This window comes from Myotis yumanensis, unplaced genomic scaffold, assembly GCF_028538775.1.
Source record: "Myotis yumanensis isolate MYYU_CA2020_CCGP unplaced genomic scaffold, mMyoYum1.0.hap1 SCAF_3, whole genome shotgun sequence".
In the NCBI taxonomy this organism is placed as follows: Eukaryota; Metazoa; Chordata; class Mammalia; order Chiroptera; family Vespertilionidae; genus Myotis; species Myotis yumanensis.
The window spans coordinates 195,390,979-195,418,925 of record NW_027223754.1 but is presented as its reverse complement, the minus strand read 5'-3'; the positions used below and the strand labels follow the sequence as shown (position 1 = coordinate 195,418,925).

The following is a 27,947-nucleotide window of genomic DNA, read 5'->3' as shown; positions in this document are numbered from 1 at the left end:
TCTCGCTCTCAGTCTAGTTGTCCAGCCGTGTGAGTGTCGGGGTGCCGATCGGGGTGCGGCGGGACTCCCCAGAGCCATGCCAGCGGTGGTGGATACGTGCTCCTTGGCCACTCCGGCGTCCGTCTGCCGGACCAAGCATCTGCATCTGCGCTGCAGCGTCGACTTCACTCGCCGGGCGCTGACGGGCACCGCCGCGCTCACGGTCCAGGCTCAGGAGGACAATCTGCGCAGCCTGGTACAGTGGACCGCGCGCCCGGCGCCGGGCGCCCGCCTCCGCCCCGAACCCCGCTGCGGCCCCTTCCCGGCCCCACGCCCCCGTCTGCTCCGCGCGTCCCTCGGGGATCCCCCGCAGCCCTTGCCCCTTCTTCTGCACCTCCTCCTTAGCTCCCACTCCTTTCTCAACGCCCTCTTCCTCAGCCCCCCTCAGCTTATTGCGCCCCCTCCCAACCGCACCTCCAGGTCGGCATCCCTTCCCTCACCCCGTGCTTGTGTCTCCTCCTCCCTCCAGTTCCCGGTCACATCCTAGTGCCACATCCACGCCGCGCTCCTCACCCAGCGCTCAGGTTTCAGTTTGGCACGAACCCCCTCACCCCCATAGTCCTAGTTCCCAGCGATAAGGACCCTTGTAGCCTCCCCGTTTCCTCGGCCCGGAGCCCAGAACTCCCTTCTCGGGCCCCAGAGTTCTTCCAGTCCCCAGTGCACCTTCCTCAGTCCACACTCTCATCTAAGTGTCCGACCACATCCTGCCGACGCCTGATCCCACGCTCCCCTCCCAGGCACCTTCATTTTCACCCCGTGGGCCCGCAGGATCCTTCCCTCAGTCCCACTGCCAGTCGTTCTCAAACCCCTTGGGCGTGCCCAGCACCAGACCCCTCTCTCCGCCCAGCTTACAGTCTCTGCCAACTCTAGAAGCAGCTCTTTTTCTCCAGGGCCATCGTCCTGCCTACCTTTGATTCTTGCCACCCTTCTCTTCTAATAATTTAAGGATGGGTGGGCCATTGAAGCTTTCTAAGGGTGTCTCCATTCAGTCTGTTAGTGGCGGGTTCCAAAGAGCAACTGTTGACTGTGCTTTTTAGAAAAGATGTACTTCTGCAAGCTCTCCAGCTACTTGAGTGATGGAAAACTTGTTTAGATTCATAGACTTTTATCCGTACCGCATCACCTGCCTTCAGGGTTCTCACTCAAATTATCTGATTGTGTTTGGATTGTACCTTTCCATCCGGAGAATTCCATAGACATTTTAGAAGTAAGAGGGACAAGAAAAGGCCAGCCACAGTGTATTTTGCATAAAGTAGTGTGGTGATATCTACTGTAGTTTAGGTCAGCATGTGTGGTTTTCATGCCTTTTTCCTGCTTGTGTAATAGGCCTATATTTTGAGTTCATTGATATGAACGAATATAGCACATAACTTCCTTACTTTTGTCGGTTGACATTTTGTTAGACTGATTCTGATTTGAAAAATAGGTTGACTCCTCTATGTATTGATACGTAGTTACCAAAAGTGCTATAAGGAAGAAAATAAAAGCATGATAAGCAAGAAAGTGACCTTTTCCTTATACATTGTACTTTGGTCTTCTGGAAGTACCATGTTATCTTTTATTGCAGGCAACTTTCCCCAGGCAGGATTGTCTGAACTAAAGTCCTGTTTCAATGCAACCTCTTCTTTTATTAAAAGAAACAAATTTTTAAATGCATTTTCATTGATTTCAGAGAGGAAGAGAGAGAGAAACATCAATGATGAGAGAGAATCATTGATCAGCTGCCTCCTGCAAGTCCCACACTGGGGACTGAGCCCGCAACCCGGGCGTGTGCCCTGATGGGGAATCAAATTGTCACCTCCTGGTTCATAGGTCGACGCTCAACCTCTGAGCCACACCAGCTGGACTAAAAGAATTTTGATAGCTTATCACTGCTTAATAAGACCTTGCACCCTACCTGTTTTGTAAAAGATGAAGTTTTACCTCTGTTCCATCAGTAAGCAAGAATCAGGAGGCCTACATTTTGAAAAGAATGTCCCAATCAAAAAATCTGCCCATTGTTTTTACACCCCCCAAATCTAGAGAAAAGACTTTTAGATTATGATTTCTCGTTGGCATGCCTATTTAGTCAATTAGAACCTGGAATTATAATTATGTTATACAAGGAAAGCTAGTTATAGTACAGTGACATCTGTTTATAATTGTTTGCTTATTTGTAACAATAACTTGAGACCAAGAGTTTAGTTTTGTTTATTTGAGTTAACTCGTTTCTTCCACTAGATTATGGACTCTTAAAGGTGGGGATGGTGTTTCATGTCTCTTTGTATCTCAGCTTTTAACTAATACCTGGCATGTAAAGAACACTCAAAAGTGTGATGAATTAATGGATAAATTCCGTTAGAAAGCAGTACCTAAGCTTAATATGGCTGCAGTGATAGTCGTGCTAAGTGTATCTTCAAGGTGAGGTGGCATCGCATCTCACCATCACCATCACCCATAGAGGGACCCAGTGCCAGGACTGGGTGAGGACATCCTGTGTTCTTTTCATCTTGCATTCTTGGAATCCATGCTGCTGAGGAATGCGGAAGGAGTTCCAATAGGATGAATTCCCAGCTTTTCTAAAAATCCTTCTGGAGCTTTTTTGTTACTAGCACTGATGTGTAGTACTCCTTTGTGATTACTTTCAAGCATTTGTTTCTCTTATTGACATTTTCAACTTGTAGGTGTTCTTTCAGTGCTAAAAAGAGCTTTTAATGCCTTGGCCACGATCACATAATAGTAAGAGGCAGAAGGCAGGAATTGAACATAGCTCTTTCTGACTGCAAACCCTCCAGGCTAAGCTGGGAATCAAATCAATTTTGGTTTTAATGCATAACCCCCTAGTTTTTTGTGTATGTATTTTTTTAATTACAGCACCCTGCAAATAAAACGTAGAAATTGTAAATAGAGACATAATAATGAGGCATAACACTTTTTTATTTAAGCCCTGCTTTGTTGCAGAAAGAATTTGAGGCTGCTTCAAACAACAGATACAGTATAATAAGACTAAAAGTAAAGAAGTTAGAAGAAGAGAGAATAAGGATAGGAGAAGCAAAGACATGCTGTAAAGCCCAGACACAAAAACAGAAGTGGGCCCCAAGATTGACATGGAACAACTTCCCAGCAGCCTGTGCAAAGTGGGGATCAGTTACATAGTCCTCAGCTGAGGCTTAGGACTTGATTTACACAACTTAAAGCATTTTCTATTTTTTCTTGGTTTGGGATGTGCTTCATGTATTGACATCTACTATTTTTCAGGCACCGTACTAAACCCTGGGAATGCAAACCTAAGTAACATTCACTTTTTAAAAAAATATATTTTTTATTATAGAGGAAGGGAGAGGGAGAGAGAGAGACAGAAACATCAGTGATGAGAGAGAATCACTGATCAGCTGCCTCCTGCACATCCCCCACTGGAGATTGAGCTGCAATTCATACCTTGACCAGGAATCGAACGGTGACCTCCTGGTTTATAGGTCAATGCCCAACCACTGAGCCACACCAGCCGGACAAGACAACCAGCCTCTAACTCCCCATGTTTCTTGGCCTTCTAGCTCCCCATGCTATTCCAGGCCAGATTTTAAGGAAAAGATGCCAAAGATGGTGAAATCAGACTATAGGCAGTTCTAAGGCAGGGCTAGACCTAGGGTAGTGGTAGAAGGAAAGAAAAGGAAGTGTGAGCACACTGTGAAAGAATAACTTGTCAATGGGCTATGTGGGATTGGGAAGTGGGATAGATTGTAGATTATTTGAGTGTTTCAAAAGTTAGGTACCTTGAGGAGCTCCATTAACAGAATAGAGAAATCAGGGAAGAAAGCTGAGTTGGGGGACATCATGGTAGCTTCATTTTTAGAACTTTTACAAGCCTATTGAAAATGAGGCACTATCCCATGAAAATGTTAAGCAAATAATTAGAAACATACAGCTGAGGTCCTGAGGAGGGGCCACAACTGTAGAAACAGACGGGTGTTCATCAGCACAGTGGTATTAGTTGATGATGTGGGCATGACTCAGCGGAAGGGAGTGAAGAATATGGACTAAGGCTGGAACACTGGGACATATCCATATCTAGTAATTAGAAGGGAGGGGGAGGGAAAAGCACTAGACCAGTAGGAGATCCATTTATCGGTAAAATCAGTGAAGTCAAAGAAAAAACTTTAAACAGATTGTGTGGTCCATGAGGGCTATGAGTAGACAGAGGTCAAGGTTACTTACTAAACAGAAAAGACCTGTGGATCAGAAAGACTGTTGTTGGGGTCCAGCCCCAGCAGGTCCAGGGGTTCCCAAAGGTGGGAACGGAGTTGGCAAAAAAGGAATGACACAGAGGCAGCGTTCAGTTGATCATCATAGCCAGGTTCTCTTGCCAGGATCTCCAGCCAAGTTCTGTGTAGGTTCTCCTGCCATGTTCTCTTGCTAGGTTCTCCAGCCAGGTTCTATGTTTTATTGTCTTGTAACATCTGTATTTATACCAGTTGATTTTAATCCTATCAATTTCTATTCCAAGGGTTAGGGCGTTTCTTATCTCCATTCCAGGGAGTAAAGATTATGTAGCTTAAGCGTGATTGTTCGTAGTTAAAGTGATTAACTACCTGCCTGGCACTTAGTTAAGGGATTTTATTCCCTCCCTAACTTCAGGGGAAAAATCCCTACCTGGGGAAACAACCTTTCTCGGAGAGGTGACCTTGGTTAAAACACATAGCGCCAAGAAGGGGAGCAAACATATTAAGAACAGTATGCCATATATGCCAGGTCCCTTGAAACATATGCTGTGCAGATGTTTCTTCCCTGCAGCGACTGTGTCAAGCAGCAAGGATGGACCGGCTTCCGGCAGACTGTCCTTTCACTAGCTGTGGAGCTAGAAGCCAGATTGAAGTAGGGAAGGGAGGAGAGATTGATGAAGTGGATATAGCAGTCGTAGATTGCCCTTGGAGTTTAAGAAAGGAAAGACAAAAATGAATAGTTATCAGAGTGAGCAGGAGCATCAAGTGAAGTTTTTAAAATATGAAATAGTCTTGTGACATAGAAAGTTTGAAGATTCTAGAATGAGAAATGGTTGAAAGACAAATGGTATGGTGTTCAGGGCTCAGATAGGGGATTATTGAGATGGAAAAGATTCATACTTGCTGTCACTTCCTTCCTGGCCAAAGCAGTTGTCCTCAATCAGCCATGGCAAGTAGCTATGCTCTCCCAATCCTGTAGGTCATTGGGTCAGAGTTGCCATACCAAGTTGGGCTTTCTGTAGATACACAACAGCAGCAATTACAGTGTTTATTTGCCCAACAAGTGCCAAGGTTTGTTTTAATTTTTTAAGTGCATAGGAGTTGCACTATATTAATTCTAGGAAGAAACATGGTAAGATATATTGAGTCATGATAACAGAAACCTAAGTTGCAGATGAATATTTTCATAGCAGAGAAGTTTTAGGAGATAGAAGCACAGACATTTGTTTGACTTTCACTAAAAGCCCCAGATTTGTGTGACTATCCCAGACTTACCACTATGTAAAAAACTTTTAGAACCCAAAAATTTTCAGGAAGTTTGGGTCCCCAGGGAGGGGGCTTATGCTAACTTTTGCCTCCTTTAATTCCTGAATTTCACTCTCCGTGTCTTACTCTCCATAAGCAGCTAGTTCTACTCTGTAATCATTGCACTTGACCTATTTCTAATATTAGTTTTCTCTGGTGTATAAAGCTATCTACCTATATAAAAAGCCAGCCACCTGAATGCTGGAACTACCAGTCACTATGGCGCCCACTGCGGTCAGCGAACCAGCCCAATTGGAGGTTGAGTCCGGCTGGCCAACCTCCTGTAGCCCCTCCCCCCGCCCAGCCCCATCCCTGATGGGCCCCCACCACCCCAATTGGCCCACGGCCCCTCCCCCCAGCCAGCTCTGCCCCCAATCAGCCCCCCCATCCTGATCAGGGTCAGGGCAGGCCAGCCAACCACCCATGGCCCCTCCACAGGCTGCTGGCCCCCAATTGGCCCCACCCACCCAATTCTAGGGCGGGACCAGCCAGCCCACATCCCCTCCCCATGGCTGACCGCACCCCCAATCAGCCCCCACCACCCCAATCGGCCTGCAGCCCCTACCCCCAGCCAGCCTGGCCCTGATTGGAACCTCCCGCCGTCTCCTCCTCCTGACAGGCCCAGCTCCAGTCTGCCCCGATTGGGGCTGATTGCACGAATTCGTGCACTTGGCCTCTAGTTTTCTTATAATTTAAAAGGATTGATTTAATTCTAGATTTTGGATACAAAGGACCTTACAATAGAAAAAGTGGTCATCAATGGACAAGAAGTCAAATATGTTCTTGGAGAAAGACAAAGTTACAAAGGATCACCCTTGGAAATCTCTCTTCCCATTGCTCTGAGCAAGTATGAATATTACCCTCTTTCACAGCTAAATAATAGAGGAATATATTTTCCATTAATTTAAACATTTTTTTCTTTTCTGTTTTTAGTTTGTGTGTATGAAGTAATTGGTACACTATGCCCACTGATCTGTTACTCAGATTGAAGCTTATATAAGTGAAAATTATATGTTCTTAAGATACTAAAGAAATTCATTGCATGAAATACTCAAGAATAGGACTTTTGATAACTGTTACTTCTTTACTCATCATGTTACCAATGTCTAGTAAAATGTGATAGTGGGAGCATGCTATCTTAAGGAGGTATTTCAAGATCACCTGGGAAGCTTTTGCAAGCTGCACATTTTTCACCTTTACCAAGAGGCCAGCCACTTTTATTAATGGAATAATAACAGTAACAAACAGAGAACCATTTCTATGTCATAATCTTGAGATGAGTGCTTTAGATGCAATCTTTTACCTAATCCTTACAGTTACCTTCTGGGTAGGATCTGCACTGTACAGATGAGGAAAGGAAAACTCGAAGTAAGTAACTTATTCAAGAAATGACAGCCAGAATTGTCATATTAGGAGTATATTCCACTCCTTGATATATTGGGGAAGAGAAAAGGGCAGAAAACCACTGGCCTAGAACAAGGGTGATCTTCCCCACCTTTTAGTGGCCAAGTTTCCATGCCTTCTCTTTCCAGTTAAGAAAAAGAAAGGAAAAACCCACACATCATTTGTGAGGTGGATGTCATTAACCCCATTCTACAGGTGAAGCAACTATGGCAGGGGTCCTCAAACTTCTTAAACAGGGGGCCAGTTCACTGTCCCTCAGACCGTTGGAGGGCTGGACTATAGTTTAAAAAAAAAAACTATGAACAAATTCCTATGCACATTGCACATATCTTATTTTGAAGTAAAAAAACAAAACGGGAACAAATACAATATTTGTATTTGCATGTGGCCCGCGGGCCGTAGTTTGAGGACCCCTGAACTATGGCATAGGGAGGTCAAATAATTAGCACAAGTAAGTGGCAGTCAGGACTCAAACACTAGCATGGCTGCTGGTCCCCCGCACTGTCTTGCTGTTTCCTCACTATCTGTGCTGCTCAAACTATTGGGGCAAAGGATTAGTTTTTGTTATTTCTAATCCGCCACAGACGGATACTTTCGTTGAATGCAATAAAAATGAAATACAAGGAAGAAGAGATTAATCCAAGCACACAGTTTTGATTACTAGATTCCACAAACAAAAACGACTCTAAATGTTTCTAAAAGCTTATTCTCAATTTCTTGACTTAACCTTGTTTAGTAACAGTTTGCAGTTTAGGAACTGCAATACATTATACTCTGGACCCACTGTTGTGTAGTCCAAGTTTCAAAATTATTTCTTCCATTTTCCCACTATCATAAAAGATTACATTGTATCTCACACACAAAAAGTTGGGGTATTCTAATATTAGTTCCTGTTACATCTTCATAAGCAGTTAGTTTGGTAGAATGAAAAGGATACAGGCTGGCATTCAGGTAGGAATGTGAGAGGCAAACTTACCCACTTAGGACGTGACATTTCTAGAGCTTACTCTCAGTCAGTAACAAGACCACGTAAAATATTATTTCTGTTATTCAGTGTTGATATTATGAATTCAGATTTTAGTTAGATTGAATTATACTGTACTAATATATTGGTTTGTTTCTTACAGAAATCAAGAAGTGGTTATAGAAATTTCTTTTGAAACATCGCCAAAATCTTCTGCCCTGCAGTGGCTCACTCCTGAACAAACTTCCGGGAAGGAACACCCATATCTCTTTAGTCAGTGCCAGGTAAAAAGAATTCAGAATGAGTTATTATTCCCAGCTCATGAAGTTGAATGAAGCAAAGTAGACAGTGGTCTTATGGATACATGGGTTTTACCTAAGATAGCAATTTAATTAATCTTCTATTGTAAAAATAACATTTTCATTTCTATCTCTCACTATTAATGGATTCACATATTACTTTAACAAAAGAAACATTCTTTAATTTGAAAACATGTCTACCTAGATTGGACTATCTGGGTCATATTTATGTTGATATCCCAGCACCTGACCTAGAACTTGGCATACAGTTTATACTTAATAAATGGTCATAAAATGAAAGGAAAATGTTAATAAAACAAAATCTGTACAGATTACGAACATTGTTAACAATAAAGAAGTAGAAAGTGAAAGATCAGATTTCCCAATTCTCTTCAGATATCATTACCTAGAGCACCCACCACGGAGGTAGGTGCATAGCCCCTCCAGTCTCCTTACACACGCACAAAGTGTATACTCAATGTACCTTTAAAACAATATGATGTAAACATCTGCTTAAAATCTAAGAGTAGAGACAATTTATCATAAAAATAGTAAGTATCAAACTCTGTTCTGAAAGGAAAAAAAACACCTAATCCTGTCAGTAATCAAATAGTTGACATTAAAGGAACCCACTTCATTAGCTGTTTATTATATTTCCAAGCATTGTGTTAGATACTTTGCATATTTTAATCCTAATATTCCTGCGTGACAGATATTATGGTAGGCTCAAATTTGAATGCAAGTCTATAAAAAAGGAAGCAATGTTGGCGCGTGAATTAGACATGGTTGCTTTCTTTTGCCAATTGAAATACCTTTTCAGTCTAAGAAGCCCTTAGATTTAACCTGAAAGAGATAGAACGCTCTAGGCCAGAATGTACAAGCTGTGCACTCTCTTAGTAATACCTGATTCTAAGTAATTCTTATAGAGTGTCCATAAATTAAAGTTGGCAGGAACTGCGAGATTCGTGAGCCATAAGAATGTGAATTTTGAATATTATTTCATTTCTTATTGGCAGCAGTTTTTGAAATAGAAGAAAGAGATTTCAGTTAAATTCAGAAACTATTGCAGTTGATAGGAAGCATGTAAATACGATTTTGGTTGAGAAATTTGTTTACAATTGTCCTCTCTGCATATTTGCCTGGGTTTGGGCTTATCTAGTGAAATGCATATAAGAACTCCTTGGCATTGCCGAGGAGCCCATGAAAGAACTTAAAAAGCATGGTCTTGAAACCTCATTTTGGGCGAGAGAACCAGGTGGTTCTTCTGGTTCTACTCCATTCATCTAGAAGTCAGTTGGGATCTCATATCTTTGGAGAAGCTACTAGATCTGAAGTGAAAAGGGCAGAGTTTGGGGTTTTAAGGAGGTTTATGGTGTCATGAAATCTGTCTATGAATTATAACAGTCGCAGAGAGAGAACGTTAGGATCAGCATTCCTTTAGGCTCAGTAGACTCTCGATAAGGCTGGGTTGCTTTGCTCACCAGCAACAAATACAGACTTCGTTGTAAACAGGCCAAGATCTAAAACCGTAGGTGCTCTGCCGTCCTTCTCCGTGGAACCCATGTTGATGACAGACTGATGTGGAAGCAAAGGAACACTTTACATGTTTCGTGAATGAGCTTGCCTGCATGGTATTGAGAGAGACTGTTCTTCCTCCTTTTCTGCCTAGTTTTTACCTTCAGGGTTTGCTGCAAGATTGGAAACATCATGACTCGAGCAGTGTTTTCCAAACTTTGTTTCTCAGAACCCTGGCGTCCCATTAGCTGTTACTCATCAGAGAAAAATGGGTTTCATGTTAAAACAAAAAAAGTGTGGAAACAGGCTTCTTTATTTTAGGTCTCTGCAGAGGCTTCAGGACACAATGTTCTTAGTGACTCTCCAAGATCCCAAGTGTATTTCACCAGATAGCCCTTTTTTCCTAACAGCTTCTCGCTGGGCACTGCTGTTACTCAGAGCACAGAGTAGGAAACACTGCATAGCACTGCTTCATTTTCCAGCCTGAAATGCGATCATTGAGCATGCATTAAAATGGAAAATCAGATTTTTTAAATTGGCAAATACATTTTTGCTGCTTTAAAAGATCCCAAGAATTGTGAGATGTGTTTTTATCTTTAAAAAGAATGTGTCTAAGGACAATGCTGCAATTCTAATGATTTTCTTTTTGGTAGTGATTTGGTTTATAAGAAAGGAAACCAGCAGTTTCTTGTTCTCTCTCCCCCTCCCAGGCCATCCACTGCCGAGCAATTCTTCCTTGCCAGGACACACCTTCTGTGAAATTAACCTACAGTGCAGAGGTAAATACCACAAATTATTCACTGAATTAAGTGATTCATGTAAGTAAATGTAATATAAATGATAAGCAGAGATAGGCATTGAATTTTTGTTTAATTAAATTCTACCTGAAATATGTACAAAAGAGGCTGTGGACCTCATTTTGAATTTTTCTTTTAAAGGCAGTTTTGAACATAATTTAAAAAAAAAAAAAAGAAATGAGTAGCATTCTGAATTTAAAAAGAATTCAGAATTCTGCACCTAAAAATAAGATTATGGGAACAATTTTTTTAAAACTTTAAAAAATGGACATTTGCAGAATTAAAAGTTCTGTGAATGTACTCTATACCCATATAAACATCTAACAGGCATATATGACAAATTTTTCTATACATTTCCAACTTATTCTTGTCCTGAGTGCTGCTAATCCTTTTGGGAAAAGGTGAATTACAGTTAGTAAATGAATACTATCCCGGAGGCCAGACCTACTTAGACCAGTGGTCGGCAAACTCATTAGTCAACAGAGCCAAATATCAACAGTACTTCTTCAAAATAGACTCGCCCAGGCCGAAAACCGACTTCTGCGCATGGGCCACGAAGTTTCAGTCACACCACCCGCGCGCCCGCACGTGGTATTTTGTGGAAGAGCCACACTCAAGGGGCCAAAGAGCCGCATGTGGCTCGCGAGCCGCAGTTTGCCGACCACGGACTTAGACCAAGCCAATAGAATTGAGGACTAACCTGTGTTTATGGGGCCTTCTTGATTCCCAGATCATCCTGCAACCAACCTACACCTAGTAGAGTGCTATAACCTTGAAGGCAAAGAATCTCAGGTTCTGGACTCCTCCACCACTTAATAACTGCATGACCCTGGGCACGTCTTATGACCTCACGACCTCAATTGTCTCATCCGTATAACATATCACTGTGTAAATGAGGGGAGGAAACAGAACCAAATTATTTTCTGAATGCTTTTAGTTCTAGCGTCCATGGTGATTATAGCACTTGGTTCTGGAGCTTCCACTTCTGTGCCTGCCTGCTTTGAGTACTAGACCATGCAAGAAAAATAGAGTCTAGCTCTTACTAGAATGGGTGCTTGCTGGATCATTAATATTCAGAGGATAGTCCTGATTCTGGCACTCATTAGAAACAAAACTTTCAGAAGCACGGAGCTGGGGTGCACATTTAAGTGACTGTACGGTTTGCGCCAGAAAGATCTTTTCCATACAAATTTCCAGAGAAAATTATTTTCTTGGCAATAACTTTCAGTTTCTCATACGATGACCCTTTAAAAGTTCTATTTGTTAACTCCAAGTTTAAGTTTTAAATATAAAATTGTTCCAAACTCTGTCCTAAAGTGAATGTAGGAGCCTTTGAACCTGTAGAGGGGAGAGGTGGTGGTGGCTGTCATTGCCGGGCATGGTGCTGGCTCTTTGTGTGTGTTATTTATTCCCTGCAGCAGGCCTATAAAGTATTGGCCTCATTTGATGGAGAAACAGAGGCTCAGGGAGGTTCTTTGCCCAGGTCCAGGCAGTTAGTAAGTGGCAGAGCTGGGATTTTAATTTAGTTTCTACCAAGTGTTCTTAATACGGATGGATGAATGGATAGATGGTTCACATTTGCTTTTAAAGAAGCCAGTTTTACATATTGCTAATTCTATTTACAAAGCTGCTACATCTGAACTTATTGGGTTCAGGGTCTACTTATTATATAGATAGTCACAAATTGGGGGGGGAAAGTTATGTTACATGAGTAGTTCAAGAAACATAGGACCTTTTACTTAAAACTGGAAATGATTTTTCTTGTCCACGAGGTGTCTGTCCCTAAAGAACTGGTAGCACTTATGAGTGCCATTCGGGATGGAGAAGCACCTGACCCAGAAGATCCGAGCAGGAAAATATACAAATTCAGCCAAAAAGTAAGTTCTTAGGGTCTGGATTTTCCTATTAGTTGGTGGTTGAATTATAAATAGCTCTTACCTATCCAGGAAGCAAAATTGCTTTTGAAATATTTCAGAACTTAGAAAGCGGCTGGTTTTTCCTTTTTCATCATTTCTTTTTCTTTTGTGCTTTTAAAATATTTTGTTCTACTTATAGTGTCATGTTGAAGAAAGAGGTTGCTAGATAGGCATAGTAGGGGGCATGCCAGATCCCATTTTTCTTCATCCCAGTTAGTAGCAGGTTTCCTCTTCCTTTAAGTTATTATACTTTCCCCTGCTCTGGTACCAGAGTGTGGTCCTTTAGTGTTTACAAATGGAAGAGCAGTTTTAGGCCAAAAAAAAAAAAAAAAAAAGCATTCTGGTACAGTTGTTTTAAGTTAAAATTTCTATGTAGCACAGTGGACAATTTTGCTCCCACCCCAGCTTCTGAGACTCCAAGCTCCCAAACCTTCAGCATCTTCTTACTGCTGAATTATTTTGTTTTTCTCTTAAATTACACCAGGAGTGGTTTAGAAAAATGAGGTTTTTTTTAAAGAAAAATTTAAATCAAGAAAAAAAAAAAAACTAAAAGAAGGGTACAGTTGTCTTAGAGGTTAATTTTTTAGAAATGCTTAAAATATATCTTGTGCAATATGTTTTTCACATTTGAGAAGCCTTCCTAATGGAATAAAAGGGAAATAGATGTTTTTGAAATGTTGTACATTACAATTTTTATCTCTTAAAAATAAGAACTATTTGAGAAGTACAAAAGGAAAGTAATCCATACTACTGTTTGGACATTCAAAAGGAAATTCACTTACTTTTAATACAAATTGTCTTACTTTGTAACATTTTCAAACACTAATTCAAGCATGTGGTGTGTTTTGTTTGCCCCCTTTAGGTCCCGATTCCCTGCTACTTGATTGCTTTAGTTGTTGGAGCTTTAGAAAGCAGGTGAGCTTTTAGACAAATTTTGAGGTTTATAGAAAGATTGAACCTTAGGCATCTTGAACATTTGTTTGGGATAACCTAGTCGGCCATTTGTGTGTTTTTTAACATATCAAGCTGACAGTTCTAGAAACATTAAAATCTAATTATAAAATACTAGAGGCCTGGTGCACGGATTCCCTTGGCCTGGCCTGTGCCCTCTCGCAATTCAGGACCCTGCGAGGGATGTCAGAGAGCCGGTTTCAGGCCAGTCCCCTCAGGCCAGGCCAAGGGACCCCACCAGTTCACAAATCTGTGCACCAGGCCTCTAGTATACATATAAGATCTTTGGTTAATCTCTTCCCACCCTCCCTCCTTCCCCCTTTGCTCTGAGATTCATCAGTCTGTTCCATGTTTCTATGTCTGTGTGTTGAGCATCTGCCCCCTGGTGATCAGTGCATGTCATAGCTACTGGTCAAATGGTCGAACGGTTGCTTAGGCTTTTATATATATAGATAACAAATTAATTTTAAATTAAAAAACCTTTACCGGTCACTGACTGCTTAGATTCTCCAAGTATGATAGACTGAGTATGCACTTACCTTTAGTTAGAGGTCTGGATTCTAATGGAAACTTGGACCAGTCACTTCTCATAGCCTCCTTGTCGTCATTGTAATGATATCTCCCTTCCCTGCCTCATAGGGTGTTTCTGTGAAACAAATGAGATAAAAGATATGAAAGCACTTGGAAGTCTATAAATATTCAAGACATATAAGATATTTTATTAAAATTTTACCAGTATACAGAGTGCCCTTCCTTAATTTTTTTGTTTATTTCTAAATAACTAAAAAATAAGAATATCTTTAGTAACTACACTCCCTAAATTGCCAGAAATAAGGACGTGATAGAGAAGTCAGGCAAACACAGATTCTGATCCTAGCTCCAGTAGTTACTAGCTATGTCCGTGGGTTTCATTTTTTTCATCTAAAAGCTAGAAATAATAATATGGATTTCACAGGCTTTTTGTGAGGATTAACAGACCTAACCAATGGGAAGCCATTCACTAAATGATGACTATAATGACTGTCACAGTAGCTGACAATTTTTTATTTTTATTTTTAGTAGCTGACAATTTAAAAGATCTTATTATGAACCATCTCCAATGCATTATCCCATTGAGTCCTCCCATCTCTGTAAAGTAGATACGGTTATTTTTCCCCCGTTTACCAGTGCTTGGTGAGTTTTAGTAATTGGCTTAGAGTCATATAGCAAGGAAATGGCAGAGCCAGGACCCGAACAGATCTAGGTTTCTGTGAGCTCACAACACAGACCCTTACTCTGTAGTGTGGCAGCTGCTGACCACATGAGGTCTGAGATGTACTGTAAATGTAAAGTACACACGGGATTTCTAAGGGCTTAGTATGAAAAGAAATGTAAAACACATCACTACTCATTTTTTATGTTGATTACAGGCTGAAATAATATTTTGGATGTATTGGATTAAACAAAATATATTAAAATTATTTTTATCTATTTAATTTTGCTTTTTAAAAAATGTGGCCACTAGACCATTTGAAATTTCATATGTAGCTCACATTTGTGGTTTTCATTAAATTTATGTTGCATCGCATTGGTTACCGTTGCTACTCAGTGTGGTCTGCATTCCAATAGCTTAGGCATCAACTGGGTGTTGGTTCAGAAAAGCAAATTCTTGGCCCCTGTCCCAGACTAACTACATCAGAATCTGTATTTTTACAAGCTCCCAGGTTATTTGTATGCACATGAAAGTTTGAGAAGCGCTGTCGTAGAGTTCACTTCCTCTCTGGGCCAATACCAAGATAAGTCTTGTGTCTTGGAGTTTTGTGTTACATAACATATTTTAGATGAAAAAAAAAATTTTTTTAGTTTAAGCTCTATATAAGTGATATATAGTTCTATTTGTTTCTTCCTTCTTATTGTGGTTTACAAAGGACCTGGAATTTAACATCTTAACCATTTTTAAGTGTACAGTTCAGGAGTAATAACTACATTCACATTGTTGTGAAACAAATCTCCAGCACATTTTCGTCTTGCAAAACTGTAACTCTATACTCTTTAAGCAACAATTCCTCGAGTCTCCCTCTCCCTGGCTCCTAGTGACCACCCTTGTACTTTCTGTTTCTATGAATTTGACTACTTTAAATACCTCATAAGTGGAATCATAGAGTATTTGTCCTTTTGAAACTGGTTTATCCACTTAGCATAACATCCTAAAGATTCGTCCATGTTGTAGTATGCCACAGGATTTCCTTCCTTTTCTGTTTGTTTCTTTTATAGAAGAGTGTTCAGCCCTTAAGTGCATAACAAAGTTTACCTCCACCCCTCTTCTGGAATAATCTCTTAGTGAGCTGCAAGTGGGTTTCTACAGTTGTGAGACTGAGGGAGGAAACTAGATCCCACATGTCTTACCAGAAGCCAGTAAACTAACCTTTGGGGGTACCTTGTCTCAGTTTTCATTTGGCCCAGACTGTGTCTCCTTAGAGAGCTGCATGTCCATTGCTGCACACACAACAGCAGGCTTGTGTCTCTGAGAGGGCATTTAACCTCAGCCCTGCCCTGAGCACATGGTGAATCACACTCCTACTGGAGGATTTGTATACAGTGCTTTAAATCTCTCCTAGAGCCAGGTGCGTAATTTGCCTTGAATTCCTTTTTAATAGGCTTTTTAATTTTGCAGGCAGATTGGCCCGAGAACATTGGTATGGTCTGAGAAAGAGCAGGTGGAAAAGTCAGCTTATGAATTTTCTGAGGTGAGTCACCCTTTTTAACAATTGTGGTAGACGGTCATTTTAAGAATTTGAGTATGAAAGGTGATGGTGTTAGGTGATGTGATAAAAGAATCAAATACATCTTATTTTATGTGAATTTGCGTCTGCTACATTTTTTGTATTGTTTTCATTTCAAATGAGCATCATTAACTTACAAGTTTCATAGAAAGCAATATATACTTTTAAGAATTTATTATACTAATGAAGACATACAAATATATATGCATTAATTTTCCAGACTGAAACTATGCTTCAAATTGCAGAAGATCTGGGAGGCCCATACGTGTGGGGGCAGTATGACCTGTTGGTCCTGCCACCATCCTTCCCTTATGGCGGCATGGAAAACCCTTGCCTCACTTTTGTAACTCCTACTCTGCTGGTAAGTGTACATATTTTTCATTTGAAATTGCGTTCTTCTCAAACATAAACCTAGAAATAGAGAACCTTAGATTTCCAATAATTTTTTTTTTAATTTTATTTATATGACGCTTGTTTCTAATTTTATTGTTTATTGTGGTTATCATCATCTCATTCTTCAAAAGAAAATAATTTGGCCATCTGGGAGAAAAAAATATTTTGTGTAAGCTGTTTGGGATTTTAAGGGGTGGGGTGCTGTGTAACAGCAATCCATTGATGAATTATGTATCCAGACAAAGAAACTATACCATTTATATTTGGCATATAGGTACTGGTATAAAACAAACAAACAAAGAAAAAAACCCTCACTTTACCTTCCTACAACCCAGTGAGTAGGATTAGCAACTAAATAAGGAAAATAAAATACATCATAGGAGACACTGTAAAATTTTTAAAAACATACTGTGGATAATAGAGAGGAAGAAGGTAAATAAGGGTAAATAAGAGCACATATGAAAAATGGAAGTAGGAGAAGTGTCTCCCAGAAGTTAATTAGAGACAAGAATACTGGCCCTGCTGGTATTGGAAAATTTCTCTGGGATTAGGAAAGAATTATGCTGTTTTTTAGTTCTGCATTTTCTGTTTTATTTTCTAAACACATGTCTGTTTTGAACTCTTAGGCATGCCATGCAGAAATACAATGCCAGGGAGTTAATGCCAGAATAGTACATCTTGATATAGGCTGTAATTTGATTACTGAACTACTAAGGTCATTTTCTTCTTTTTTAGGCAGGTGACAAGTCCCTCTCCAATGTAAGTTAAACATTTGTTGTCATTGTCTTACCCTCATGAAGTATTAAGTCAACTGAATTTAAAACTATCCATTGTATTGTTATGTTAAAGATACGGTTATAAAAGAATACTTGAGAATTCTTGTTGTAAAACATTGTTACATTAACTGTTATTAATAGTTAAATACATTAACTATTCTTAAATCCTTAGCAGATTTAAGAACATTTTATGGTTTTTATCTCTTCACATGTTCATTAAATATTTTTTAATGAAGTGATGTATCCATTTAATTTAATATTTTCTAAATGAGGTTTTGTTCCTAATTTTTTGAAACTGTTATACTTTTTTGTCTTTTGCTAAATTATATTTTTTTGGTGAACTGAGTAATAATGTGAACCTCCCAGCTAAATGTTTAAAAAAATGAACTTAGAATTGAAAGAACTAGAATGTTTACATTTACATAGTGAGTTATTTTAGAATAAAGTAATGAATTTTACTACTAATTGCATCCATTGTTTCCTTTAGGTTATTGCACATGAAATATCTCATAGTTGGACAGGAAATCTAGTGACCAACAAAACTTGGGATCACTTTTGGTAAGATTTTTTTTTTATTGGTTCTTCATATTAATTTCTTTTCCTGCCTCCCACCACTCTGAATTGTTTTGTGTGTATATCTTGTTTGTCTTTGGTATCACCTCTTTGGTGCACAGATTTTTTTTTTTTTAATTCTGTAACACTTGTCGCAGTGTTAGGTAGAGTAGAGGTATTTGGTTTATGCTTGTTCTTTAGTTCCTGGGATAGTCACAGCTTAGGACACATAAAACCAGAACCATGGCCTAATTTTCCCTGCCAATCCTCTGCTTGGCCAGGCTTCCCATTGTTCTGGATTGGATGCAGGGAAGCACCCCGGGCAGCCGCCTAGACAGGAGTGGTCATGCTTTACAATTGCTTTACTTTGTAGAAAAGCCAAAAAAGAAATACCTTGTTGATTGTAATGTCTTTTCCTCTCTGCTGTGTCACTGTTTTTATTTTTATTTAAAATAAATTTTTCAGGTTAAATGAAGGACATACTGTGTACTTGGAACGCCACATTTGCGGACGGTTGTTTGGTGAAAGGTTCAGACACTTTCATGCTCTGGGAGGATGGGGAGAGCTACAGAATTCGGTAAATGAGTCATACTTTTAAAAGCAGTCATCCGAAATTGTATAGGTGTTCAAAAATTTAGGTTTGAAAGCACCTTTCCTAAGTAGCAACAAGAAAATCATTTTCACAGGGTGGAAAATCTAGCGAATGCTGGTATAATATTCTATTGGACTCTGCCCCAAATGTGTTCATGACCAGTAGGACCTCATTAGGTCTTTGCAAATAAAATAGTCAGTTACTGTGTTTGAATTTTATTTGGTATATTTGTCATTTTAAAGTGCTATCTCCTGAAAGCTGAATTTTCTGGCCAGGCATTGAAACACTTTTCTAGTCTTTTACAAAGAATAAAGCTTATTACAGGGCAAGAAATACCATGGAACATTACGTAAGTAGCCATTCCATTAATAGACTTCCAGAAATTTATGCTAACATATCCTACAGTTTCCAGTCTCTGAGTTGTGTATGTTCTAGACTCCCCTAAAATGTGCCACTGGGGGAAGTAATACTTCCGCATTAGTTTGTTTGCATGGTGGTAACCAGTCTTCATATTTGAACATTCATCCAACTTTGTGTCTTGCAGATAAAGACTTTTGGAGATACACATCCTTTCACCAAACTGGTGGTTGATCTGGCGAATGTAGACCCTGATATCGCATATTCTTCAGTTCCCTATGAGAAGGGCTTTGCTTTACTCTTTTACCTTGAGCAGCTTCTTGGAGGACCAGGCAAGTCATTGGCATTTTCTGAAATTATTTTTTGGGGGTAACATAAAGAACAAGGAAGAATTTTGAACTGTTGGTTTTGCTCCATTTTATTCTTCCAGTTCCTTCTGTATGTAGTTGCTGAAGAAATCTGTATCATTTTCTAATGTTACCTCTCTACTTAAAATCTTGAACCACCAAGTTCAAAATTGTGCTGCTTGACTTAAAAAAGCACACACACCAACGCATCAGTAGTTTACAAGTTAGGAAAATATTACATATTCATTGAAAAAAATGAGTGTGGTATAGAAGTTTGTAAGAGTGAAAAGTGAGAGTTGCTCAGTGACCCTTTCTACTCCGCAGGGATAACCACTATTAGTGGTCTGGTGTGTATGGCTGCAGATATTTTTCCAAGTGTAAATGAACAAATAGGCAGATAAATATATATAATGGTTTTGATTACAGAAAAGGAATCATACTACATACTTACTCTACATTTCTTCAATTCAATATTTCACATATATCCTCCCATATCAGAATATAAAAATCTATCTCACACTTTTTAATGCCATCCTAGTATTACATGGTATGGATGTGCTGAGTTTATGTAACCTTCCCCGTTGCTGGGCGTGTAGGTATTCTCCTTTGTTGAAGGACTTTGAAAGCCCTTCCTCCCCTGGGCCCATTCTGCCCGTCCGATATTTCTCTCTTAATTGAGTCATTGCCTTTAGAACTTGTGCTGTGTATTACTTTTCGGTGTCTTCATTGTGTGATCCCTTTACTGATAATTAGGATTTCTCTTCTCCCTTCAATCAAGTTACATATATCTTTCAAGTTCCAACTTAAGTCCTACCACCTTTTTTGAACACTGACTCTTTTCTGAATGTTCTCTGTGGTTAACAGTACAATACCAAGCACCAGAAAAAAATGTTAAATAATTACCTTTCCATTAATAGACTTTTTTTTTTTTTAACTTTTAGAGGTTTTCCTAGGATTCCTGAAGGCTTATGTTAAGAAATTTTCCTACCAGAGCATAACCACTGATGACTGGAAGGACTTCCTGTATTGTCACTTTAAAGATAAGGTTGGCTTTAAAGAACACTCTTATTTTTCATGCCCAGTATGTCTTTAACAGCTGTTTGCTGGTTGACTTGAATTACTTAATAGTAGTATTGGTCTAAAATTTGTTTTGAGGCTCAATCTTTTATTGTATTTTTTTCCTATTTAAAATGTGATCTGAACAGCGTGAACTAATGTATAGAATTATCCTATTTCTGAGACATCTGTGATAGTGTTTTAGAATTTTTTTGTATGTACTTTTCATATTTATTTAACAGAGCCTGACTAATATGAATTTATTTTAGAAAAGAGACTTAGAAATTATCTTGACATGTCAGTATAAATTATAGATTTGAGTACCTAAAAGTCTGTTTTAGATTTAGATTTGGAAAAAGTTGTTCTGTAGAAAACTGGGTGTTCTTACTGTTCACAGGTTGATATTCTCAATCAAGTCGACTGGAACACCTGGCTCTACTCTCCCGGACTGCCTCCTGTAAAACCCACGTCAGTGCTTACCCTGCTCATGGTTTCCTTCTCATTCTCCCAAATCCTGAAGCTCCTCAAACTGTCTGAAAGGGTTTCGTGCCTTCCTTACGCTGTTACTAGTTAGTGATGAGAGCAGAGCTCTTAGGTGTTTGAACCTTAACCCTGAGGTCAAAAGAACAATCTCCGTGATAATTAAATATAAATCAGTTCAATTCATTGCAAGTAATTACTTAGTGCCTCCTTTTTGCACAAGGATGGTGAGAGAGAAAGATAGTGCCCTTTCCTTGAAAACATCGGCAATAAGAAAAATGACCTAAGTATTATGCTAATCATGATAACACTGTTATAAGTTATCATTTCTAGAGGAGGCAAGTGAAGTTTCAGTAGGTAAAGTGTCTTGCCCAGGGTTACACAACAAATAAGAAATAGGAGTTGAGATTCAAACCCTGGTTGTCTCATCTCCAGTACAGAGACTTTTAAACTAAGAACCTTCCTCAATCAGGGACCCGAATCCTGGTCTTCCACGAGGATGCAAACTCGCGCATGTTCTAGCCAGGAATGCTGTTCCTGTTACATGGAATGCTCCTCACCCAGTTAATTCCAATCTCAGTGCGAGGATTTCTTGTGTCGCCTCTTCATAGCTGTTGCCACAGTAGTAATTCCACACTTACTTGTGTGATTATTAACATCTTTCTCCTTTACTACATTGAGGCACCGTGAGAGCAGGGCTCATACATATCTGGTTTTGCTCATTACCTTTCGTAGGACCTTGCCATAAGTAAGGGTTGCTTCCCTCCTTGAGCCAATAATCCCTACCTTGTTCTTTTCATTACAATGAGAAGGAAATTTCAGGGCACCAAGAAACAGACCATCCAAAGGTTTTTACTGTCCTGTCTATTGGTGTGTTTTTTCTTAAATCAGTGCTAAGTAATGTTCTAGTTGAAGGTGATTTACTGCCTGAGCAATCCAGGGTCTCTGATCCCATTTGGTCTTAAGGACAGACCAAAGGGTTTGCCTACCGTCCACAGCCTGACTGATTCGTGACGGTGAACTGGCAGCTGACTCAAAGGTCACTGCCTTCACCCTAGAACACAAACTCTCCTGAAGCAGGTTCAATGGTAACTTCTAATCAAAACTTGCTTCGTGTGGGCCCTAAGGCAGGTGCCCTCTGATCTCTAATAGAAACATTTCACAGCAAGCAAGCACGACTTACAGACGAAGAGGGCAATGTTTTGCAAGAATTTTGCACACATTACACGGTTTCTTCCATTATTGTAAAACATAAAAAAGAGAAATGAAATTATCATCACATGATTTCAGAGTCTCCCAAGGGTCTCTTGTGACAACCAGTATTTCCCCAGTGATTAGAACAGTGTCTGTCACGTAAGTGCTTGCAGATTTATTGGATGGTTCGGTGGTTGGAACAAGAGAATGTAAGATCCATGAGAGCAAGGACTCTGTTGTTTGTCTGCTGTCCGAGTGCCCAGAATTGCTCCTGCCATACAGTAAACACTCAGTATGCTCAGCTGAGCCCCAGCTCCTTCAGCATTTACTACCCAGCATTTACTACTCAGTCTTGCCTGAGATGTTCTAAAACACTCTTCAAAGAGTAATCAGGAGCTTCATTAATTTGGTATCCACTTGGATTTCCGAGTTCCTGGATGATGCCAGTCATATTTAAGTCAGGCAGACGATTTCTTATTCCCAGCACCCTGGAGATCTTTGTCTTTATTTAAAAATAACTTTGAAATTAAAGTATGACCTATAACCTCAAAATTGCATTTATGCAAAAGCATGTGCATTTTTCTCAATTTAATCTCTTATTTTTTTTTATCTTTGCAGTTATGATATGACCCTGACAAATGCTTGTATTGCCTTAAGTGAAAGATGGATTACTGTGAGTAATACTGTGTGACTTTTGACTCCTATTTAAGTTGTACAAATATGTCTCTACACATGAAGGTGGTGGGTCAGGGGTTCTGATTTTTCTTGTTTCTTTTAAGCTCTTAAAATAAGTATGCAAAAATATCTGCATTTTCTCATTTCCTCATAAATCATTTGTAAGCTGCTACTTCAAATATAGCCATTACACATACCAAGGAAATCTAAAATAATCTTGGGTACTGTTTAATGCTGTTAGGGAAGAGTGGAGGCACTTTTGCTCTGTTGATATCACTGTTCACATCTTTGAAACTCCCTAAAGAACAGCTTCTTCATGTATATACTGAAACTAACCCTTAGAGCAGCGGTTCTCAACCTGGGGGTCGCGACCCCTTTGTCAGTCAAACGACCCTTTCACAGGAGTCATCTAATACCATCCTGCATATCAGATATTTACATTACGATTCATAACAGTAGCAACGTTACAGTTATGAAGTAGCAACGAAAATAATTTTATGGTTGGGTCACAACATGAGGAACTATATTTAAAGGGCCAGAAGGTTGAGAACCATTGCCAGAGAAACCAGCGTGAATACAAATCTTGGATAATTCTTACAGAGGAGGAAAAATAATTATTTCTCTTCCCTCGGAATTCTTAGCTGAGATCCCTGTAATAAAAGACAGATTAGCCGGGCCAGCGTGGCTCATAGGTTGAGGGTCCACCTATGAACCAGGAGGTCACATTTTGATTCCTAGTCAGGGCACATGCCCGGGTTGTGGGCTTGATCCCCAGTGGGGGGCGTGCAGGAGGCAGCCGAACAATGATTCTCTCATCATTGATGTTTCTATCTCTCTCTCCCTCTCCTTTCCTCTCTGAAATCAATAAAAATATATATTTTTTAAAAAGACAGATTAACATGAATGGTACAAAGGATGTCAAAAGTTTCCTCCACTCTTACTAACAGTCTAATTTTAAAAAATAATATTGACTTTAGAAGGCATAGTGATGTAATCTCAGAAATAATAAAGTAGCTAAGGCTTTATTTTTTACAATTTTACATATTCTTATATTTCTGTCTTTTTCTTAATTTTACTTTTATGTCAGATAAACCAATAAATATTAACTTTTACACAAATGGAAATAACCAAGTAACATTTATTATAGGCCAAAGAAGATGATTTAAGTTCATTCAACTCAGCAGACCTGAAAGATCTCTCTTCTCATCAGCTGAATGAATTTTTAGCACAGATGCTTCAGAAAGTAAGTACTAGCTCAGAACATTAGGAATTAGAATGGGCATAAGGCACAGCATTTACATCGAACCCAACCTGGAAGAAATGTTAATGTGGAAACCAATAGAAAAAAATAATTTATAAAATTCATTCACTTACTTAAAAATATTTGTTGAATGCTTAGTATGTTTAGTATTGTGCTGAATATAAAAATATAAATAAGAAATACACCATGTTCTCAAAAAGTTTATAATCTAGTAAGAAAGGTCACACATGCAAAAGTTAGCAATAAAAGGTGGTATATTTTATGTATCATTTGAGAAAAAGTTGATTAGGAAGAAGGACTTCCAAATGGCATAATCAAGGAAAGATTTGGAGGAGTGGGGCTTGCTTTGAGCAGAGCAGTGTTAGCAGGGGGGGAAAAAGTCAAGTCCAAGGGGGCAGCAAGTGACGGAGCGTGCCCCGTGCTGCAGGAGTAAATCGTCGCTCTGGTTAAGGAGTTAATGAAGGCTGGTAGGGTCTGATGGGGTAAGTCTTGAGTGCTGACAATTTTAGATTTTGTGCTCGTCAGTAGGAAAGGATTTAACATGTTTAACAGGAGAGTCGTTTGATGCAATGGTGGTTATGGAAATTACTCTGCTGGTAATGTGAAGGCTGGGTTGACATGAGGAACATCGGTGGTGGCGTTAGGTGGGAGGCTCACAGGAAGACCTGGCGTGAGGGGGGCGGGGGCAGGTGGGAAGGGAAGGAACAGGACAGATGAGAGGGACATCATACAGGATGAAAGCATAGGGTTTTGTGACTGACTGGATTTGGGGGTTACCAGGGAAGAATCTATGCAGATTTGAACGTTTCAAACCCAGGTAATTAAAGCAGTGTTTCACTGAGAGGAGAAGCTACATTTTGAGAGGGAGGTAATGACTGGGTCTTTACTGTTACATAAAGGGAGCTCTCAGGTCTAAGGACCTTGAGAGGGATGGAGGAGACTTTGAACAGAATTTCCTATGAAATGAGCAAAATGAGCAATGGGATTTCAAGGCAACAGGGACCTTAGAGAATCAATTTTTAGTATATCAAGTCATCATGATTTCACAAATGTCTGTAAGCACCGCTATGCGGCCTAGGACCAGGAAGGAGGAAAATGTGATGCGATGACTGGGAAATAGGAACAGCAAACGTGGGGGAGAGTAGGAGGCCTAGGGGTGATCTTCACTGGCTGATCTGCCAGGGCGGCCTTGGAATTTAGTTGAGACTAAACACTTTGGAAGGATCTAGCAGTCAGTAAGAGCAGAGATGGTGAGTGAGTGTGGAGTGAGTTTTGTAAGTTGAGGTCATGGCTGGAGAAGAGAATTACCATCTACCTAGTGGCACCTCACACTCCACTTGTCCAAACTGAACTCTTCTTTCTTTTCTTCACACAAACCCTCCCTGTTAAGATGGGTTAAGATGGGCACAGGAAGTTTATGAACCCCTGAAATTGTATATAGAAGTTTGTGTTTATATGGTAAATGCGGTGGTGTTTTGTTTTTTGTTGTTGTTGTTGTTGTGTTGTTGGTTTTTTTTTTGGTTTTTTTTGTGTTTGTTTTTTTCACAAACAAAGGGTCTAGTCCATATGATCCATCAGATTCTGAAAGGAGTCTGTAATATAAAAGTTTAAACACTGTTGTTTTTGTAGGGCTGTAGATAATTTAAAAGAGATTTCAGAGGAAATATACAAAGATAAAACTGGCGGGGGGGAATTCATGAGGAAAAAATTAAGAAACTGTGATTTAATCTGGAGAATGGAATAAATTTAAAATCTATCAGGAAGAACTTGAAAGAAATATATCAGAAAGAATCTGAAAGTTAATAATTATATATACTAAAAAGTCTGAGGGCCATAATCCTCATTTAATTCTCTGTCTACTCCACAAATTAAATTATCCCTTTGCTCCTGGTAGAATATCCTTATCCGGAATAAGTTTGCACAAAATTTATTTTTGTGTGCATTTGTTTCTTTTATTTTTATCTAACTTACTTTTATATTAGAAAATATTTAGGATTTTAATCTGGCTAAGAATTTCTCTCCAGCTCCTTTCTTCCAAGGAATCCTGTTGAAATGATACGTTATACTTTTTCATTTTGCTCTTAGGCACCTCTTCCATTGGGGCACATAAAGCGAATGCAAGAGGTGTACAACTTCAATGCCATTAACAATTCTGAAATACGATTCAGGTACATCATTTTAACTTGTCTCTGTGGAAGAAAGTAGAAAACTAGTTTCAGTGGTGGAGAAAGGGAAAGCAGAGTCCTAACACATCCTGGTCAAATTTATTGCTTCTATATAAATAATTACAGTGTTTTTTAAGGAATAGTTGCAATCTCTATAAGATGATAGTATTAATCTTTTTATTAGAATCTGTTCTAAGCTTTTCTTGCCTTTAAAAATGATTAGGCTTAAGGACTCAATGGTAAATAGGCGTTCTCCCACAACTCGCCAAAGTAACTCTGAAATGAGAATGGTTAGAAATCTCTGATTCTGTTATGTGGTTAAACTTTCTTAATTTAGATTTGTAGTGTGAGGCTTAAACCAAAGTTTAATTCCTTCAGAAATTGCATATATAAGGTACATGAGCACCTACTTACTCCAGACCTGTTAAAACGTATGATCTTTTAAAAAAACAAATTCCTCTTCCTTCTCTTCTCCAATTATTAAATTGTATATGTAAGTATTTGAAATTCTCAGAATAAAGTGGTGTACAGTGTAACCATAATAGGATTATTTATCATTACAGAAGTTATTTTCATATATACCTGTCATATCCTACCTCTTCCTCCTCCTTTCCTACCCCATATCCACTAAAATCCCGCTTTCAGATGGTTGCGACTCTGCATTCAATCGAAGTGGGAGGAAGCAATTCCTTTGGCTCTAAAAATGGTGACTGAACAAGGAAGAATGAAGTTCACACGACCCTTATTCAAGTAAGAACCGAATCAAATTATGCTTTGAATTTATATAAGGATGAGGAAGAAAAAAATATTAAATAAATGTTTTTGTTGTTGCTAAAATACCTTGAAAAATGCAATCTAAAAATAATACATATTTATATTTGTTAAAGGATATGGATCAGTGGTTCTCAACCTTCCTAAAGCCGCGACCCTTTAATACAGTTCCTCATGTTGTGGTGACCCCAATTTCATTGTTACAAATTGAGCATAATTAAAGCTTAGTGATTAATCACAAAAACAATATGTAATTATATATGTGTTTCCCGATGGTCTTAGGCGACCCCTGTGAAAGGGTCGTTCGACTCCAAAAGGGGTCGCGACCCACAGGTTGAGAACCGCTGATATAGATAGAATTTTTGTATAGGAACTAATACTTGCAAATATTTAAAATTTGAGATAATTTCATTAACTTTTTAAGAAGCATTATATATTATTTATCTCTTATGGGCCAAATGGGGTTAGACAGTGATGAAAAGTAAATAAATCAAAAATAATCTTATAGACACAGAAAGATTTTTAAAAGCAAGTAGAAGATAACTAGTGAATAGGCATGGTCAAGAAAAATGTCTGAAGATGCAGTGAGCAAGTAAAGTCAAATTTTTTTTATTCAAATGTTGCAATGAGGTAAAAGAGTAGTTGGTTGACATACAGGGACGCTTGACTGCAAGATACATTGAAAAATATCTCGGTGAAGTTATTTTGACTATGGATTTGGCAGGAATTCTGAGAAAAGGATATCATGACAAATATTTATGATTATTTAAAATTTTCCAAAACAACAAAATAAATCATTAGCTATGTTTTTTCTTTTTCTTCTCTCTTTTTTTTTTTTTGTAGGGACCTGGCTGCCTTTGACAAGTCCCGTGATCAAGCCATCTGTACCTACCAAGAGCACAAAGCAAGTATGCACCCTGTGACTGCCATGCTGGTGGGCAAGGATTTAAAAGTGGATTAAGGACCTGTCTGGTGCTCATGTCAAGCGCTTCTCTTTTTTAAATTGAATTCATAAAGAAATATAAACTCCAGCTCATATTGTAACTAAAAATGTTTTTATGTTTGGCTTTTTATTGTTTTGTCAGTGATTTTCATAAATAAAGCTGAGCTACCTTCCCCCCTATTCCCAAATCCCCAATGGCATGTTCTTTATAAAGTGAATTTTCTAAAAGTTTAA

The 27,947-nt window shown here is 39.1% G+C and overlaps 1 protein-coding gene across 3 annotated transcripts; it reads left to right on the top strand.

The window, feature by feature from the left end:
* LTA4H (leukotriene A4 hydrolase) lies at nt 1-27,947 on the top strand. 3 transcript variants are annotated; one of them, XM_070410856.1, is made up of 19 exons: nt 4-235; nt 6,260-6,390; nt 8,075-8,195; nt 10,436-10,504; nt 12,295-12,399; nt 13,301-13,353; nt 16,043-16,115; nt 16,372-16,512; nt 17,280-17,303; nt 17,808-17,878; nt 18,338-18,449; nt 19,009-19,153; nt 20,110-20,213; nt 20,622-20,692; nt 22,517-22,571; nt 23,721-23,816; nt 25,920-26,002; nt 26,645-26,749; nt 27,614-27,947. In XM_070410856.1, the coding sequence occupies exons 1-19, from the start codon at nt 77-79 to the stop codon at nt 27,729-27,731; spliced, it is 1,836 nt and encodes a 611-aa protein (XP_070266957.1). In that variant the 5' UTR covers nt 4-76; the 3' UTR covers nt 27,732-27,947. The 3 variants fall into 3 exon arrangements, with proteins under 3 accessions (XP_070266958.1, XP_070266957.1, XP_070266959.1); XM_070410857.1 differs by lacking the exon at nt 25,920-26,002 and having other exon boundaries at nt 1-235; nt 27,614-27,703; XM_070410858.1 differs by lacking the exon at nt 4-235 and having other exon boundaries at nt 6,307-6,386.

Excerpts from the sequence above, each read along its gene's own strand:
- LTA4H (XM_070410856.1), top strand. The coding sequence starts at position 77 with ATGCCAGCGGTGGTGGATACGTGCTCCTTGGCCACTCCGGCGTCCGTC. Across the intron at positions 18,450-19,008 it reads GGGGAGAGCTACAGAATTCG|ATAAAGACTTTTGGAGATAC; the intron begins GTAAATGAGTCA and ends TGTGTCTTGCAG. Across the intron at positions 26,750-27,613 it reads TTCACACGACCCTTATTCAA|GGACCTGGCTGCCTTTGACA; the intron begins GTAAGAACCGAA and ends TTTTTTTTGTAG.